Source organism: Crinia signifera, chromosome 9 (genome assembly GCF_055691185.1).
Source record: "Crinia signifera chromosome 9, ASM5569118v1, whole genome shotgun sequence".
NCBI classification, from domain to species: domain Eukaryota; kingdom Metazoa; phylum Chordata; class Amphibia; order Anura; family Myobatrachidae; genus Crinia; species Crinia signifera.
In genome coordinates, this window is record NC_139225.1 from 41,456,680 (window position 1) to 41,476,633 (window position 19,954).

Here is a 19,954-nt window from a genome sequence, read left to right on the forward strand (position 1 = left end):
TGCTACATCTGTATTCCAATGGTGTTCCATTTGTTGTAGGACTCTTCTGCACCAGATCCTTCTTGTATCGGGACTAATGATAGATTGACTCTAGGTCGATAGTCATTAGGTCGACACATACTCAGTTGACACAATCAAAAGGTCAACATAGACATGACGCATGTTTTTCCATTATTATTTTTTGGTTTAGACCGACTTGGTTCATTCTTTACCATCCACTAGTGCGTGGAGGGAGATTAGAATAGTATGCAGAGAGCAGCGAGGCACAGTGCCCAAAACATAGCGAGGGCAGCGAGCCATGTGAGGGGATGCTGTACACATACACATGTACTGTATATGTCGATATACAGATGGAGCTGCTGCTATTCAGCTCCCCGATGCCCGGAAACTGATGGAGTGCCTCTCCGCCAGCAGGGGCATTTCTGGCCGGCGATGGCTGAGAGGCGCTCCATCTGTAGACACCCAAATAAAAGAAAACCACGTCAACCTTTTCAGTGTCAACCATGTATGTCGACCTTTTGCTTGAGTCGACCTTGAGTATGTCGACCTACTCGTAGTATCAATCTATCATTTATACCATAGGGAGCCATCTTCAGTCCTCGAGAGCTACCAACAGTTCACGTTTGCATGTGTCCTCACAGAATCACAAGTGAAGTAATTAGCTCCACCTGTGAATCTTTTAAAATGTGTCAGTCACTAATGAGTGCACCTGTGCATCTGTGAAGCAAGCTGGAAATTATGAACTGTTGGTAGCTCTCGAGGACTGGAGTTGGCTACCCCTGATTTAGACCATAACCATCCTGCTGCATTGCTCCAGATTGAGTTAGAAGCTGGACAGGCACTTCTTCCAGTTGTCTCTCTGAGTACTTAATCCCTGCTTTGATGGCTTTACAGGCCTCACCTGTCTATAGGGTGCAATTTCTCAGTCCAGCACTGTATCCTCTCCGGAATATACCTCTGTTCCAGGGAGTGATATTCCCTGATCATTAACATTCTCTACCTGAAGGCAGGCTTTAATGCTCTGACTCAGGGGGTCCTGCAAGACAAAATCATCTGTATCCATTCAGACAATGTCATGGCATTTATTAATGGGCAGGGCGAAGCAAGAAATTGTCTGGTCAGATTGGTGATCTCTTCCATCATTCAAGGAGTGTAGAACTGTGAAGTTAAATTCTGCTTTCTGTACATGGCACCTGAATTGGATTTGTACACAAACCTGTTAGTTTACGTACGGATCTCGTCAATGTATTGTGTGTTCATACTTGGGGCCAGATGTACTAAACTTCAAAAGTGATATAATGGAGAGTGATAAACTGTCAGCCAATCAGCTCCTACCTGCTATGTCACAGACTGTGTTTGAACGATGTCAGGCAGGAGCTGATTGGCTGTTTTTTTTTTAATCACTCTCCATTTTATCACTTTTGAAGCTTAGAGGCAATCTTATCAAGGGCCAGATGTACTATTTGTAAGCTGGGTATTTAACCGACATCTGCCTACTGAGTGGCTGATTCTGGTAAGCATATACACTTTACCCCTCAATATGTCATCCTGATATCACAGCTGCCCAGCTTTAACATCAGGCCCGGCACCCAGTGTACGGGCGTTCAACGGACAGCCCGTACACACACGGCCAGATGCACAATATATCTGGCATATGCTACACTGCAGGGCCCACATGACATGTCTGTGAACAATGTTGTTCAGATCACCTATATTGGGTGCAGCCAACATTTCAGCTCGCACCTCCTGGGACTTCTTGCTGCCCACTCATTAGTTTGGTAGAGTTTTCCCGCTACGCGTGACTAAACCCAACCATAATAAGCGCAATCAGTGTGTAAAAAAACGATAACTATGAGCGATAACCTCATCCCTGTGTTGTTTCTACATGCCTCAAGGAGATTGCTAGGCTCTCTAGGGAGTCTGGGAGACTACCAGTATTTCAGGGTGTCTCCCTGACCTTCAGGGCAAGTAAGAACAAAACCAGACGCTGACATACAGTATCTGACTTCCTCCAGATAAATCCAAGGCCTAATTTTAGCTACATCCTGGTCTCCCCAGCAATGTACAGTACAACAACAGGGATGGAGATTTATCAGAGCAGGAGGCTTTTTCAATTATCTGGTGTCCTTTATTTTTGTTCCTCTAGGTTATTGTAACTACATATCTTACTCTTATTAGTGGCACACGTCTTGGGTATTTAACATCTATGAGCATGCAGATTTTATTTGTTCACTTTTTTTTTTTTTTATTACATTTTAAGTATTTTTCTGCTGAAATGCCTCTTTCGGTCCCACGGTTGCAGCTGTTAGATGACAGCCTGTTTATTACACAGACATGTCTGCCTATGTTGTACCATTTCATCTCTGGTTGGTTTATGACCACAGGAGTTTGATTGTCAATGCGTTACCTAGGTAGCAGTCTAGATGCACTTTTCATTCATTTGTACATGAAGACATCAGGAGGAGATGCTATTTCTGCTTCTACTTAAGCTGGGGCACTCGACTCTATGGAACTCACTTCCCCACACATTCCCAGATACCCCCACTCTAGAATCCTTCAAAAACACTCAAGACTTTCCTGTTCACTCAAGCATTTCCATAATTCCTTTAATTATAGTTTATGAAAAGCTTTTCTGTACTTTGTTGTTCCTGCACTGTATTACATTTATTCTATCTGTTAAGCGCATTGAGTCCTATTGGAGAAGGACAAGGCATACAAAATAATTGTCTTTATATATCTCTGTTACACACAGCATCTGTCTAAATTGGGTTAGTGTGTTGCGCACATATAAAACAGTCGCTGATGGATCTAGTAAGCTGCTTACTTGGTGAAACATGTGCCTGGACCCAAAATTAGGGTACAGCTAATTTTTGGAGCCATGATGTTTCTGTTGTGATGGATGGGAGATCGGTTAGGGCCCAGGACACTATTGGAGAATGTTGGTGGTTTGTTTTACGATTTGGTTCTCTGTGGAGGTCCGGGTGATGTAAATGGTTAAAGTTTTGATTGGTTATGTACTTTAAATGAAACATTAACTGAAATAAAAGACCTTCTAGTATCTAAAACTGGTGTTCATTGTAGACCATAATAAAGTGGATTGGTTGTATGATTTAGTACATATGAATCACAGGTATGCGCAATACAGAGTGAGCACGGTGCACTTTGGATTAATTGCAGATCGATAAACAAACACACATCCAATCCTTCCGCATGGATTCATTCTGAAATGTTTATTTTATTTTTTTGTTTTCTTAAAACAAAGTGAATGTGAAAAAAATTCCAACACCCTGAAACAGGTAAATGACATGGGGCTGAGGGGTATGAAGGATGGGGACGAAGAAGGGGACGTGGGTGCAGTATTTATACAGGAGACAATATATACTATGCAATGGACAGGAAAGCAAGAGAGGAGCCCCAATATCACATGTTGAGGTATTTGGAAGAATATTGATTTTCATGGAATTTGATGGAAGATGGATAAAAAAAACACTGAAAACACAAACAATAGACCTTTTCTAAACATAGAACATGGTATTCTCCATACAGTACAGGTTACAATATAATATAGAACACGACAGATACATAATCATCTTTAGCCCCAAATTTACACATAGAAACTAAAATCTCTACATAACGTACTCCAAAGCCAGTTGGGTCTCAAAGCAACAGAATCTCTTTAAACAGAGCAAAGAGAATGGTGTAGGGAAGGGAAGGGAATTTGGGGATGTATTTAAATAAAAAAAAGATGAGTCCCTCCTTTTCTGGTGTGACATCCCAGAGCCAGAGTGTAATGCACAGGCAACAGCAGCACTAAATGTTTGGCCTACAATTTTGTTAAAAAAAAAAAATACATACACAAAAACATACAGCTTCAAAAAGCAATTTATACAACCAAGCGAGGAGGAGGAAACATCTACAAAGATCTATGCATAAAAATTACTTTGGTACAAATTTCACCAGGATGCAAGCCTACAAAAATATTCCCTTAAAATATATATTTATATATAAACACAATTTAAATAAAATTTGTTCTTAATTTACCATTTATTTTAGATTTTTATTTACCCCTTCATCCCTGAGTTACTTTATCTGCTCACTGCAGGGTTTAGGTTACCAAAATATAACATTTTTAGGGCTTTAAGAGAATGAATGAGTGTGTGTGTGTGTGTGTAATATTTGTAGTGTGGTGCTGTAATTCTGACTGGAGTTTTGTAAGCAAAACATGAAACGGCAGAACCTGGCTTAGAGTTTGTGGACGAACTGTAAACTTTAAATATTAGTACATCTTGTTGTCATTTCCTAAATGTGCACAGGTAAAAGTGGGCATGGTTGGCATGCCTGTAAGAGAAGGAAGCTCTCAGTGCTTATATGATGGTAAGTAAATGCTTGCAGTGTCAATAGATCTCTCCCTAACAGGCTGTACTGTGGAAGATTTCTATGGATTGTACATGAGCTGTCAGGAGTGAAGGGGGCTGTACATTAAGGAAGCGACGATTGCATCCTTCCATTAAACAAATAAGAAAGCTGTTTGTCTTCCCACAGACGTGTGTGGAAAGGCATCAGCACCTTCAGAAACTTTAAATAGCTTCAAATAATAATAATAATAATAAAAAAAAAAGCTTCAAAGCACCAGAGATTTTCACAGTGGGGGTAGCACCGGTTGGCTTTGCCTCATGTTGAACCAGTCACGTCTCTTTATAAAAAAAAAAAAGCTTTAGTTTTCCTTAATCCGTTGCAGGAAAAAAAGGTGGGGAGCTTCTACACTTATTCTCATTAAATAACAATTATATTATGTTTTTTTTTTTTATTATTTTTCTTTACACGTTTCTTTATATTGCACTTCACAATGCTTTCTGCCTGGATTACCCAAATCGTCTGTCTGTTACCAGCTCCCCGGCAGAAGGGGAGGATAACTGGTGAATGGTGCCTTCTTATTTTTGTTGCTTGTGTTTTTGTCTCTCACACGTTGTTACTGCTGGACCTTGTCTCTTCTGTATATCTTTGGCTAACAGGCTTGTCCAGCGAGTGTCAGCTCTGTGGGTAAGGATTCATTTCATTGTCGTCGTCCCCCCACGTGTCCTGCTGTGGCACCATGGACCGGGGCCTTCAGGTGAATGTGATTCGCTCTACTGTGTTTGCGAGTCATTCAGCACCTTTTATCTGTTCAAGATAACAGGTCATGTAAGGTCCAAGGTTGCTGGTTCAGAAGTCTGAGGAAGTGGAACCCAGCGTAAAGTCTCTCACAAGAAACAGACGCTCCCCACTTCCAAGTGAAGGTTCTTCCCAGGCTTGGATGGGGGGAGATTTAACACGTCGACGATTGGTAACTGAGTTGGGTCTTGTGTCCGAAAGGTAAAGATGGTTTGATGCCAACGTCCATCTTGCAACTGCAAATGAATAATAATAATTCTTGAGAAAATGACTTTATAATATATAAATCTGTCTTTCTGAAGGAGAACATGGACTGATATTTGCTTATCTATATGACCAAATTCCCAAGTGATCAGTTACTTTTGCCATTTCAAATTGATACTAGTATTTGCCTTATCAGAAGGATTATGGTCAAATTGACTAGGGTCAGAACGCTGATTGCATTAATTCGTCATATACATTGTCATGCATGAGTAGGAGATGAAGTGGGTAGCCAATTAGAACACACAGCCAATTAGAACGGAAGACTGTTAGCAACAGTGCAGAGTATCAAATCTCCCCAGCTTTGCTCTGTTTTTGTGTAGGCAAGTGTAAAATGGGAGGGGCATGGGTACTTGTGGAGTATCACGGCTCCCACGATGTCCATCGCATGCTAAAAAATCGCATTGCATGCAATCAAATGGCATGCGATGCGATCGCATGCGATTTTGCACTGAAATGCATCCAAATGCATTGAAATGTGTAGCAAACATGTTAAATGCCCCCAAATGTCATTTTTCAGAGTGTACCACCCCCACTATCAACGCCAACCCGAAGCGTGGCGAGCGGCGGCGGTATGCGTCCTACGACCTTTTCATACCCACACTATCCACGTTGGCGTGGAGTTGAGAATAGAAAGTGTGGCGAGCGCAGCGAGCCACCGAGCCCGAAGCGTGGCGAGCGGACGCGGATACCTTCACAGGTATCCGCGTCCCCTCGCGGGGCTCGCCACGCTTCAGGCACTTTCTATTCTCAACTCCACGCCGACGTGGATAGTGGGGGTATGAAAAGGTCGTAGGACGCGTATCGCCGCCGCTCGCCACGCTTCGGGTTGGCGTTGATAGTGGGGGTGGTACACTCTGTAAAATGACATTTGGGGGCATTTAACATGTTTGCTACACATTTCAATGCATTTGGATGCATTTCAGTGCAAAAACGCATGCGATCGCATGCGATGCGATTTTTTTAAAAAATAGCTAAAAAACGGCAAAAATCGCATCCCATCGCATGCCACTATATATGGCATGCGATGGGAGCCGTGATAATCCACAAGTACCGGGGCATGTATAACATGTAGCCAATCATTGCACTTTGTACATTAAAAGAACAGAGCAGTGATGTGACCCTTCTGTCTATGATGCAGGAAGACTATAGTGCAGTGGTAGCCAACTCCAGTCCTCGAGAGCTACCAACAGTTCACATTTTCCAGGTGCACTCATTACTCGCTGACACATTTGAAAAGAACCTAAGTCTGTTCTGACAGATGTACCGATTCCGCTCATACAAACCAGAGGAGCTCTGATTTTAGAGGTATCTGTTCTTTGTTGCACAGACAGTCTACACCTAATTGTATATATTAAATCCATGGCTAAATCTGCAGCTAGTAAGTTTCCAGAACTTATACTATTTACTTTGGTTACTGTAGACTTCATGCTTCTCTAACAGCTGCACTTGTTTTTTAATATCCAGATCAATGTAATCTTTTTTTTTCCTAAATTGCCTCTGACATTTCATTTAAACCAGTTTGCTATATTTTTTTTAAATAACCTCTTTAAGCACTACAGAAAATAGTGATCAGCCTTTTATACTGCATATAAGCAATAATTGATGGTAAAGATGTCTTTGTGTGATGCGGTCAGAATACAGATGGATCCCAAAGGTAAGTACAGGGCTTAGGGTTGCCCTTGGGGTGGGTTAGAATACAGATATTGGTCATTGGGATCCTGCTGTTGGCATGACTGCCTGTATTTGGTATGCAATTTGTAACATTTTTAGGTGTTAACACATACAATTCCGGGTAATTTCCCAGACTCATGTGTTATCCGGGATCCATGGGCTGCTTATTTCGGATTATGCTCCAGGTGCCTGAATCACCTGAAACAATGGCGGGTTATTGGTGCTAATTGGATATCGCCCTTAAGCTAAGTATACACTGCTAAATATATCTACAGATGAATCAGGCAGTTTATTCTCCATTCACACCGCCCAATCAGTCGTGATCAAAACTGGGAGGGCGCTGCTGGGAGCTGTCACAGGCGGCTCCTGCAGCGGCTGTACAGGTGATTGGCGGATCGCCCATACACACAGTTCGATGTGTTGCACAGCTGAAGCGATATAGCTTAATGACGCCTTTAGTTACAGAATACCCCACTGGAAAAGTACAACTAATTGGGTGTGTATAATGAACCTACTGTATAACATTTCTAATGGAACTCTGAGCAAGGTAACGGGGAGTTATCACTGTACCCCATGTTCTATTGTTACTCTGAGCATATGAACATTAGGTTCACACAACATATGGAACCCTTTAATAAGTATCCTCTGAGATATTTCTGTTTTTTTCCACCTGACAGATGAGATGATTAAATTTGCGTAGTATTTTCAATACTGTATGTTTTATTTTAAGAAACCTTTTACCTATGTTTGGTACATTAGTGTGGCAGATTTCGTATGACCAGCGCAGTTTGTATTTTTTGTTGTGTCTTTTTTTTTTGCCTTTCTTTAACCCTTTGAGTGCCAACATCTGTCAGAGATGCGCAAACTATCCACCAAGAATGCCAGCATCGTTTACATTTGTTATAGAAATTCAAATATTTTTTTTTATTATATTTCCTATATAAGGTTATTATGATAAATACAAATGTTTGCTTGGCAAGTTTCACACCAATTTTGACAAATTCTCTTGGCACTCAAAATCATCAGCTGCTGATTTAATACAGCCCGCAGTAGTCTAGTGTGTACGGGACTAGCCCGCAGTCCTCTAGTGTGTACAGGACTAGCCCGCAGTCCTCTAGTGTGTACGGGACTAGCCCGCAGTCCTCTAGTGTGTACGGGACTAGCCCGCAGTCCTCTAGTGTGTACGGGACTAGCCCGCAGTCCTCTAGTGTGTACGGGACTAGCCCGCAGTCCTCTAGTGTGTACGGGACTAGCCCGCAGTCCTCTAGTGTGTACGGGACTAGCCCGCAGTCCTCTAGTGTGTACGGGACTAGCCCGCAGTCGTCTAGTGTGTACGGGACTAGCCCGCAGTCCTCTAGTGTGTACGGGACTAGCCCGCAGTCGTCTAGTGTGTACGGGACTAGCCCGCAGTCCTCTAGTGTGTACGGGACCTGCCCGCAGTCCTCTAGTGTGTACGGGACTAGCCCGCAGTCCTCTAGTGTGTACGGGACTAGCCCGCAGTCCTCTAGTGTGTACGGGACTAGCCCGCAGTCGTCTAGTGTGTACGGGACTAGCCCGCATTCCTCTAGTGTGTACGGGACCTGCCCGCATTCCTCTAGTGTGTACGGGACTAGCCCGCAGTCCTTTAGTGTGTACGGGACTAGCTCGCAGTCGTCTAGTGTGTATGGGACTAGCTCGCAGTTGTCTAGTGTGTATGTGTAAATAATATAATTTTAATACAATATCCAAATGTGAATAATGTATTGTACAGAAGCTAAAAATCTTCCATCAGTATAATGGTTATGTGATGTATTTTTGATCTGCCATTCACTGGGTTGTGAGGAATCGTGTCCGGTGACTATTTCCCCTAACTTCCCCTTTCTACCCCTCCACCTTCCAGTCAGTCTCTCATATCTTGATCCCTGTATCGCTCTCATCTTTCTTTAACCCTTTAAGTGCCAAGTGACTGTCAAAATAGGTGTGAGAATTGCTATTCAAACATTTGTATTCATTATAATGCTGGCATATTTAGCTGTTATTTTGAATATCTCTCACAGAGTTAATCAAAGGGTTAATCTCTGTCTCATATCAGCCCCCCTCCAATTTTATCTCTGCCCCTACCCCCATCTATCTGATATGCCCTCTCTCACATAAAATTCAGTGCTCCCTGTCTGTAGGATATATCCGACATCAAATATGTCTCTCATCTATGCCCCCTCCTCATATCTGCCCCTCTTCTATGCCCCCATCTATACCTCCTATGCCATCTCTCAATTGTCCTACATACCTGCCTCCTCAATTTTCTCTCATCTATGCCCCCTCCCCCATCTCTCTCATATCTGCCCCCTTCCTTATCTCTCTCCCCATCTGTTAAGGCCCCATACATCAGAGTGCTGACCCGGGCTGTACCACTGGGGTTTTTTACAGTTTAAAATATCCATGATGGCCACCGATCAATTAGCCGATCCCTACACATTTCTGTTCAGATTTTAGAATCTGGATTTTTATCACGTGATTAATATTCTCAATTTCCTGATCTGGTGAACAGTTTACCTGTAATGTAAAGCATTTACTCCTGTCCCAGATGCTTATACTTGAATAGTAATGTAATAACGCGGTTTCTGGTCTGAAAACCCTCCAACATTTAGAAGTTTTCATTTTTTTTTCTCTCTCTCAGTACAATACTGGACATTTTCCTTTGGGGTGTTAATGCTTTTTTGGACTCTTACCCTGCAATCATCCAGAGTGACCTCTGGCTGAAACTGGCCTCCTCCCTCAAATATCTGCCCGTTCCAGGCCTTGAATCGCACAGCATTCTGGGAGAGTTTGTTGGAGGCGACGCCCCACACAGGGATGTTCAGGCAGTGGATAGTTATGTGCTGTACTGCTTCAGAACTCAGGAGGTGAAGGAAGTTCAACTGAACCCGGCCAATATCAAACACCAACTGCAGAAAGAGCAGAATGATAGAATACAGAGGTCATACACAAACTGGGTGACAATACCAATGCCTACACTATAACCTCCAGGTTATGCAATCCAGGCATTGGGCTCAGGGAGGGGGCAGTACATAACTTCTTACCTTGGATGTAGTTAGAGGCCTGAGACACGTCTGACCACCTTGTGTAAAGTTACATGAGACTTCAATGGTATCAGAAGAACAGCCAACGTTAGGGTCAATCCAGTAAGTGCCTGCAAAGACAGACCGGGGTTATATGGAGTTTGTGTGGGTCCCCTTTTTACAACTAGCACAGGACAATCTCCTCACCATCTCCCATCTTTTGTTGGCAATTCATCAAATCTCTGCAGACTCGGGCTGGGTTGTCTCTCGTACCCAGTGGGTTCTTTATACTCTGAATGAGGCTACTGAGGTAGTGTAGGGTCTTAAAAATTTCTCCTCCGTGGTCCACTAGCATAAAATCAGTACTCCGATAGGACTGCCGGAACATACACAATGGTTACTGGAAATGATGTATGCAGATAGCAATAACAACTAACATAGAAAGCAGGAACTCTCTGAATATCATACTAATGCATAGAACACCAGCCACACCTTTTCATACCCCCACTATTCACGTCGGCGTGGAGTTGACTTTAGATAGTGTGGCCAGCGCAGCGAACCACTGAGCTCAAAGCGTGGCGAGCGGACACTGATTACTTTACATGTATTCCGCGTCCCCTCGCGGGGCTCGCCGCGCTTCGGGCTCATATTCCGCGTCCGCTCGCCACGCTTCGGGCTCGGTGGCTCGACACACTATCTAAAATCAACTCCACGCCGTTGTGGATAGTGGGGGTATGAAAAGGTCGGAGGATGCGTACCGCTGCGCTCGCCACGCTTCAGCTTGGCATTGATAGTGGGGGTGGCGTTAACAATGGGGGTGCATTTAACATTGTAAGCACCCATCAGGGTGCTTGTACAATTAAAAATCGCATCTCCTGTTAATTTAAAGGGAATATCGGATCGCACGCCACTAAATACGGTATGCTATGGGCGCCATGCTATATATATATATATATATATATATATATATAAATATATATATATATATCATGGCGCTCATCGCATACCGTATTTAGTGGCGTGCGATCCAATATTCCTGTTAAATTAACAGGAGTGCTTGTACAATGAAATATCGCAAAGCATTGCATGACAGCAAATGCCATGCGATGCTATATATATATATATATATACATATATATATATATATATACATATATATATATATATACATATATATATATATATATATATACATATATATATATATATACATATATATATATATATATACATATATATATATATATATACATATATACATATATATATACATATATATATATATATATACATATATACATATATATATATATATATATATATATATATACATATATATATATATATATATATATACATATATATATACATATATATATACATATATATATATATATATATACATATATATATACATATATATATATACATATATATATACATATATATATATATATATACACATATATATATATATATATATATATATATATATATATACACATATATATATATATATATATATATATACATATATATATATATATATATATACATATATATATATATATACATATATATACATATATATATACACATATATATATATATATACACACACACACACACACACACACACACACACACACACACACACACTAGTAAGCCAGCTTGAAGCAAAAGCTTTAAAAGCTAGTCTACTACCTTCTGTGTTTGTGCATGTGAGAAATAGATGTAATAGAAATAGTTTTACTCTCTGCCAGCAGATGACGGTGTTTCGGAGACTCACGGATACTAGACATTATGGGGGAAATTTACTAAAGTAACTTTGTAAAAAAAATAGGTGTATTTGTATCCAGAAATACACTTATTTTTGACATTTACTATACCGAAAATACGGCTATTCGTATTGATGTGCTATCAATACAAATATGAATTGCCGTATTTTCGGGATGGTAAATGTCAAAAATATGTGTATTTCTGGATACAAATACACTTATTTTTTACAAATTTCCTTTAGTAAATTTCTATATATATATTCCACTCCTGATGTTCTATGCTTTCCAGAGAGATAACTTACATACCAATCAGCTCCTGTCATTTTTCAAAAACAGCCTGTACTATAGCAGTTAGGAGCGGATTGGCTGGTAAGGTTTAGTACACAGGTCTTCAACCTGTGGCCCTCCAGATGTTGTGGAACTACATGTCCCAGCATGCCCTGACAGTTTGGGCATGCTGTTATAGGAAAAATGTGGCAATGCATGTTGGAACATGTAGTTTCACCACATCTGGAGGGCCATAGGTTGAAGACCCATGGTTTAGTACATCTCCCCCTTTGTGTTCTAGGTGTGATGGGCAGTCTGTGTTGGACAGCATGAAAACAAGGCACAACAGCTACGTACAGATGCATCCTCATACAGTACATCACTGATGCATACCTCCCAACATGACCCTCTCCAGGAGGGACACAATGCTCTGTTCCTGGACTTCCCTCTAAATGTATGATTGCCGGCACCTGTGTTGAACAGGGTAATTGTTCCTGGACTTTATTCTTAAGTTATGATCAACATCACCTGTGTTCAAATAACTTTCTTGACAATTACCCTGTTCAACAAAGGTGCTGGCAAATCGTCAAGATAGTTATTTGAACACAGGTGATGTTGATCATAAATTAAGAATAAAGTCCAGGAACAATTACCCTGTTCAAAACAGGTGAAGGCAATCATACATTTAGAGGGAAGTGCAGGAACAGAGCATTGTGTCCCTCCTGGAGAGGGTCATGTTGGGAGGTATGCTGATGCAGTCCTGCCAGACAGCTCCTCTTGGTTTGCCCACAGCACTGAGACTTTGCTAGTGTCGGGTGTAACTTCTGATGAAAATGCATCGTAGTCACTTTGCGTTGCAGCTAGAACACATGGGGACTTTGATTAATGTGATATAACACTTGTATGGACCCGTTTGCTTGCTCACACCAGGAATCTCGCGCTGTATGGTGTATTGGGGCAAGATCTACGAGGACACATCTGCACCAGTCACAATTGCTTAACAAGCATTTATAATATTTTAGAGAACTTCTTCGAGGCACATGGATCTACCTGCCCGGTGGAGTCCATTAGAGCTTGGTACGTGTTACTGAAGTCTTCAGTCCTCTGAAATTGGAAATGAATGACAATATTAGATCAGTGTCCATCCACGCTTATGGTATGAATCAGTCTGACATACAGAGATAGTAAAGCCCTCCCTCTCCCTCTGATGTGCCCAGGGGCTTCCTTAGCCCCAGGCTCTGATCACCAGCTGGGTGTGAGGTGTATGTAGCTGTGATAGAGGAGCAATAGGATAGGGGCATAGACCCATCTCCTCTACCTGTGTTATAAGGGCACAAGGCTTCTCGCTTATGGCACAAGAGCCTGTCCTGCACTGGTCCCATGAGGGTGTTTAAAAATGAAAGTTTTCCCTTTAACAAGAAAGCAGGCAGCAAATCCGCTGTAGCTGCAATTATAATCAAAGCTCAATGAAAACTAGATGTCAGCGCTGCCACTGGTAAGAGAAATCCCCATGTCACAATGCTCAAGTTCCCCTTCATTTAATATATGACAGAGATTTGTAATTCAAACTACTTACAAAGGATTCCAAAAACACAGGTGGACCCTGCAAGAGAGAACGGAAACCATCAGAACTTACTTATTCCATTACATTGATTACTGTTAGAGATCAGGTTCAGTCTCAGCTGCCTGTGGTCTTTGTCTGCGGCTTGTACAGTAGCTAAATTATAGGTCAATGATTCCTATGATAAGCTCTGTAATTATACTTAATACACATGTATGGTGAGTGACCAGGCTCAGCCTGCATTAAAAGCACAAGGAATATTGCAGCAAGTTAAGGATTATGGCGGGAAACACAATGCTGCTCATTCTGGTTTCCCACAGCTGTATGACCGTTAAATAAAGGGATTTTGGCCTTGGCCAGTATTGTCCACCACAGACATTTGCACTATGTACCGTAGTTTATATGTCAAATCACATTAAAAGCCCTGGTACTTGTTTCCTAGCACGGCCACAACGATCATAATCGCAGTCATCGGGGGTAAAATCGGGGCCATCGCGATTTCCCCATAGAGAACAATGTTAAATGCCTCAATTTACCCGCGATGACCACGATTTCACATAGGAAACAATGTGAAATGGCTCAATTTACCCAAATTATCATAGGAACAATGGTAAATGGGCCAAAAACACCCCTGAACATTAAAATGTCCCCCCAAAAGTAGTTTACGCCACCACGTGATCAACGTGAACCCGAAACGTGGCGAGCGCAGCGAGCCCGCGAGGGGCGGCGGTACGCGTCCTCCGACCTTTTCATACCCCTACTATCCACTAGGGCGTGGAGTGAGAATAGAATGGCGAGCGCAGCGAGCGGACGCGGATACCTGTGAAGCCCGCGAAGGGACGCGTTTACCTGTGAAGGTATCCGCGTCCGCTCGCCACGCTTCGGGCTCGGTGGCTCGCTGCGCTCGCCACACTATTCTATTCTCACTCCACGCCCTAGTGGATAGTGGGGGTATGAAAAGGTCGGAGGACGCGTACCGCCGCCCCTCGCGGACTCGCTGCGCTTCGGGTTCACGTTCATCGCGGGGTGGCGTGAACTAATTTTGGGGGGGACATTTCACTGGTCAGGGGGGTTTTTTGGGCTTTCTGGCCCATTTACCATTCTTCCCTATGATGATTTGGGTAAATTGACCCATTTAACATTGTTTCCTATGGGAAATCGGGGTCATCGCGGGTAAATTGAGGCATTTAACATTGTTCCCTATGGGGAAATCGCGGCCATCGCGGGTGGACCATTTAAGCATTTTTAGGCGCACACGACGCGACCGACCCGATTTTTCACTGTTTTCAATGCATTTCAATGGAAAAATCGGGGGCATCGCGTCGGTCGCGTCGCAGGCCACTAAAATTACCCCCGATGGCCAAGATTTGTGGCCGTGCTAGGAAACAAGTACCAAAGCCCTTACACACTGGGCAACTTTGAGCTGAAAGCGGCTCAGTTTACTCTGATGCGCCCTCCCACATCACCAGCCATTGCCGCTCATGTGTTGGTATTACCAGCAGTGGCCTGCTATAGAAAGTTGTCCACCCCCAGGAAAATAGCTAAACCGGGAGAAAAATGCAAGAAAATTTGAGATTTTTTTGAGTATTATCTATCCTAAAGAACGTTATGTGCATTATTACGTCCCATTCCTCTTAAACCCTCCCCTGTAGATTACTTTCCTTTTTTCAACATTTTTATTTGCGGCCTCCATCACTGGCAAATCTAGAAATATGATAATGGGTGTCCCAGATCCAACTAATCCTGCTGCAGGGACCCTTGCGCTGAGAAAAAAAGGGGTGTGGTCTCACAAAAGGGGACATGGCATTACACATTATACCACACACTGTAATGCCCATGACCCATTATAGTAAATGCCGTAATGCCCATTGCACATAATAGCGCACTCCATTACGCCCGGTAAACATTATTCCGCATGCAGTAATGCCCATTACACATTATTGCACAAGCTGTAATGCATAATACATATTATGTCACGCACCGTAATGCCCATTACACATAAGCCACACACCGTGATGTCCATTACACATTGTGCCTCACACCATGATGCCCATTACATATTACATTACATAAGTGCCACTTACCTACATGTTTAATGCCAGGGGCTTCATAATCGATGGCAAGGGTGTTTAATGCCCGTTGCCAAGGTGTTTCATGCTCATTGCTAACGGGGATTGCATGTTTGTTGCCACAGGGGAGCAGGGGACTGAAATCCTGCTCTGTGACAGCCAGGCAGAGAGCTGTGCGCTGCCCGGCTGTCAGACTCAATGCAGAACAGGTCTGCGCCATGGCTATTTTTAAATTTCCAGCTGCCTCACAAGCCAATGGAAGCTAGCGATCCAGCAGCCAATCAGTCGGACAGCCGGGCAGTGCACCGCTCTCTGGCCGGCTGTCAGCGCTTTCTAGATAAGCGGTATGTCTAATGAGTGGTCCACTGCACCGCCAGACCACCCCTTAGATTCGCCTATGGCCTCTATGTATATGCAGGGCCGGAGCTTCCACTAGGCAGCTGCCTAGGGTGCTGGCCGCTGGAGGGCGCCCCTTATTTATCGAGTTTTTGCCTAGGGTGCCCAGAACCCTTGCACCAGCCCTGTGTATATGTAGAGTACTTATCTTCCTACTCAGAGCAATACTTCTTATACTTAAAATCAATAAACCTAATTTGCACTAAAGAACGTTATGTGCACGGTGATAATGCTCCAGCCAATCAGCTCCTGTCAATTTACATATTGGAGCTGATTGGCTGATGCATTTCAGTATCACCTTGCATTTAACGTTCTTTATGGGGATAGATACAACTTCTCCAAGCTTCATACATTTACCCCTTACTTACTAACTGATTGTACTCCACATTTGTGCTGCCAGGGAGAAGGGCCATAAGCGGTGTATCCCCAGCACATGGTGCTACGTCTGCAGAGTCGTCTGCGAGGAAGGTCACTTTGGACAGATGTGATGTCACCTTCCCAAATGTATAATATGGTAGTGTCCCATCCTCTTCCACCGTGGTCAGTACTACAAGGGCGTTATGGCCCACAGGTACCTCTGACAATTGTATGCAGCCACAACTTGGGAAATGCAATATCACACTGGCATCATCACTGATGGCCAGGGAGGTGCAGTACAATGGGCAGACCTGGCGTAACTGCGCAGATAAAGCTAAATAACAGCACTTCAGTATATTCCTTTTAAGACAAAATGACTAGTTACATGTCCACATAAAAGAACACTGACCAGCCACATAATTAGTGGCAAGAACCCAATACTTCCCTATAAATTCTCTGAATATTAGAGGCAAGTATGAATTTGTATATTACGTCTGCCTGTGTTCATTGTCCCGTGTATGATGCCCACAATTACCTGCTTGAGTCTCTGCTTGCGTCCATGTACGTTCTAATGTTCTAGCACATGTGTTTGTGTTCCTTAGTGTCTGCGCGTAATGTGCCCCTTTCCGTGTGCAAAGCACCTGCTTTCCACGTCACTGCATGTCCAAGTACGTATTTGTAACCTGCCACTTCTATGCCACACATATGCCATCCCCATGTAATACAAATAAATTGTCTTTTGAGAGGGTAAATATTTTAAAGATCCATGATCTTAAATAGATAACAAGTCAGATTCAGTATTTTTGCCTCTGCTTTAGAACAATAGCACCATGAAGCCCAGGGATGGTTGGCAGCTGCACTGCAACAATTTTACTTGTAGTTCTTACCAGGCTCCGCACCGGTGCAGTGCAGTTGCCATACCAGACAATGATGCCAAGGGTCAGGACACTCTCTATGGAGCATCTGTGAGGTTTGGTAAAGCTGTTTTGCGAATATCTGTCGCCATTATATTTTAATACTGTTTACACTGTTATTTTTATACAGTTAAATTCGATGAAACCAGAGTCCTTAAGAACTGAAATGACTGTACAACCTCAACATTTTGCCCATTTTTTGATACTGGTAGTTTTGGCAACCTGCATCCTAGTTTAAAATCAAGCACCAATTTTGGTACTTATGTAATATCTGGGCTCCAGTTTTTCTTATGAGACCGCGTCCCCTCGCCACGCTACGGGCACGGTGGCTCTCTGCGCTCGCCACACTATATAAAATCAACTCCATGCGTAGTTGGATAGTAGGGGTATGAAAAAACGGGATGCATTTAACATGGGAGCCCAGATAATACATAAGTACCCCAATTTTTTACTTTTCCCTTCATGTATAAATAAGTGGTTTGCCTTACTCCAGACAACCAGCCTAGCTCATTCCTATAGGGAGTCTCATCATCCTCATTTACTAACCCAATGACCACAAAGTCTTTGGCAAATTTAACAATGGAATCTGAAATCTATCTGCAGTCATGGGTAAATAAGGAATATACAGTGTCACTGCATATCCCTGTGTGTCTCTGCTAGTTCTGCCCCCACATCACAGTGTATCTCCACATCTACCTGCCTCTCTGTAATGTGTACCTGCTGCGTATACTGCTATGTTCATCTTATCCAGTCCCATTCATCTGGTCACCATGTGCCGCTAAGTACCCTTCCTTTTCGTTTGCCCCAATATCTGCCTTTCTCCCCATATGTTAGAGATGCCACGGCCTTTTATGGAAGTTACCACCTGTATCTTTATTGTAGAGAACCTTGTATCAGCAGGACTGCAAGGCTGGGGACACACCAGGATGGCATCAGTACAACAGGTCCTTTCCGGGTAGCCGAGAACTACATATACAGTGTGTGCCCATAATTGCCCGCACAACCAGTTGGTATAGTTGATGATGTCAGGGTATATCGTGCAAGGTATCTCGGATGGGGGATTGGCTGGGAACATTTCGTTCTGATGTGTTCTTGGCCTTAGCTCCCTCATTGTTTATGACCAAATTCTAGTAGTGTGTTTTATTGTATTTGAGTGTTAAGTTATACCAAGTTCTAAATGAAAGGAGTGCTTTATGGTAGCTGCATACCTGTGGGCAAGACTATACTTTACGTAAGGAGCAGAATAGCTTAGGCCAGTGGTAGCCAACCTGTCGATTACGAGCTACTGGTAGCTCGAGGTAGCGATCTGGGTGGCTCGACCACTCTGCGTCCGTCCGTCTCTCCAGCGCCTGACGCCACCTTCCTCTAAGAAATACGCTAGAGGTAATATTTCACCTCTAGCGTCTGACAGGGAGCACAGCGCTAAGCATTACCGGCACTTCTGGGTAGCGCTGCCGCGGAACTGAAAGCACATCACATCTGTGGTAGATGATCTGTACTCTGAGACAGTCTTCAATTTCCCGGTAAGTTCCAGGCACCCTCTCCACTGCACATTGTTCCTCTTCCTCCGGCACCCCCACCCCTACACAGTGTCCTTCCTCCCAGGCACCCCCACCCCTACACAGTGTCCTTCCTCCCAGGCACCTTCACCCTTATATCTTGTGTCTTCATCCAGACATCATTATCTGAGCCTTGTCCCTAAACCCTGTCTCTTCAAACGTTAACTCCAGGCAACAAGCATTAATCCCTGGCAGTAAGTTTTGACCCCTGGCAACGAGCAGGTAATTTAAAAGTAATTAGAAGCCTTATGGGACAAGGTGTACAATACTGTACCTCCCAACTGTCTTGATTTTCACAGGCGATTCCCATTTTTTGGGGGCTGCTTTGCCTCCCACCCGGGGCCGTCTATTCAGAGAGGCTGGGGGCATGGGCAGCAGCTTTCAGAGCACGATCTATGCCCCCATAGCAGAGAAAATGGGGGACATGGCCTCGCAGGAGTACCACGATAGTAGGTCATGGACACGCAGATGTCCCTTTTACTCTGCCTCCAGTGTTGGGAGGTTTGTATGTGGCATATTACACATTGCAGTGTGTGGCATAATGTATCAGGGGCATAACAGTGTGTGGTATAATGTGTAAAGGGCATTATTTGGTTATTACACCGATTTTTTTTTTTTTTTTGTAGTTCTTTGGGTGCTTTATTTTGCCACGAGTAGCTCACGCCCCAAATAAGGTTGGAGACCACTGGCTTAGGCTGATCAATATTTGAATCAAAGGTGCAATATGGCTTCTTACATAGAATAAATCTGGGGCGTTCTTGTGATATGTGGGCAATTGTGGTTCCCTACATATGGGGACACACAAGCCATCAGATTAGATTGGCTTAGAGCGATAATGGGAGACAGCCCAACTGCTATTATGTGCGCTTCCACCCATTGATTAGGACTGAATCGCCAACATTGTATTAAGAAACAGTTGCTCAATGATG

General features: G+C 43.2%; 1 protein-coding gene across 1 annotated transcript in view; it reads right to left on the reverse strand.

Moving 5' to 3' along the window:
* Positions 1–3,213: 3,213 nt before the first annotated feature.
* The window catches only part of COL27A1 (collagen type XXVII alpha 1 chain), a 321,471-nt gene continuing 304,730 nt past the window's right edge, over positions 3,214–19,954 (reverse strand). Inside the window, exons 56-61 of the mRNA XM_083158983.1 lie at positions 13,746–13,772; positions 13,220–13,273; positions 10,332–10,500; positions 10,146–10,255; positions 9,795–10,010; positions 3,214–5,387 (exon numbers count right to left, since the gene is read on the reverse strand). Coding sequence (XP_083015109.1) covers positions 5,241–5,387; positions 9,795–10,010; positions 10,146–10,255; positions 10,332–10,500; positions 13,220–13,273; positions 13,746–13,772 — 723 coding nt within the window. The 3' untranslated portion in view covers positions 3,214–5,240. The remainder of the gene's footprint in view (positions 5,388–9,794; positions 10,011–10,145; positions 10,256–10,331; positions 10,501–13,219; positions 13,274–13,745; positions 13,773–19,954) is intronic.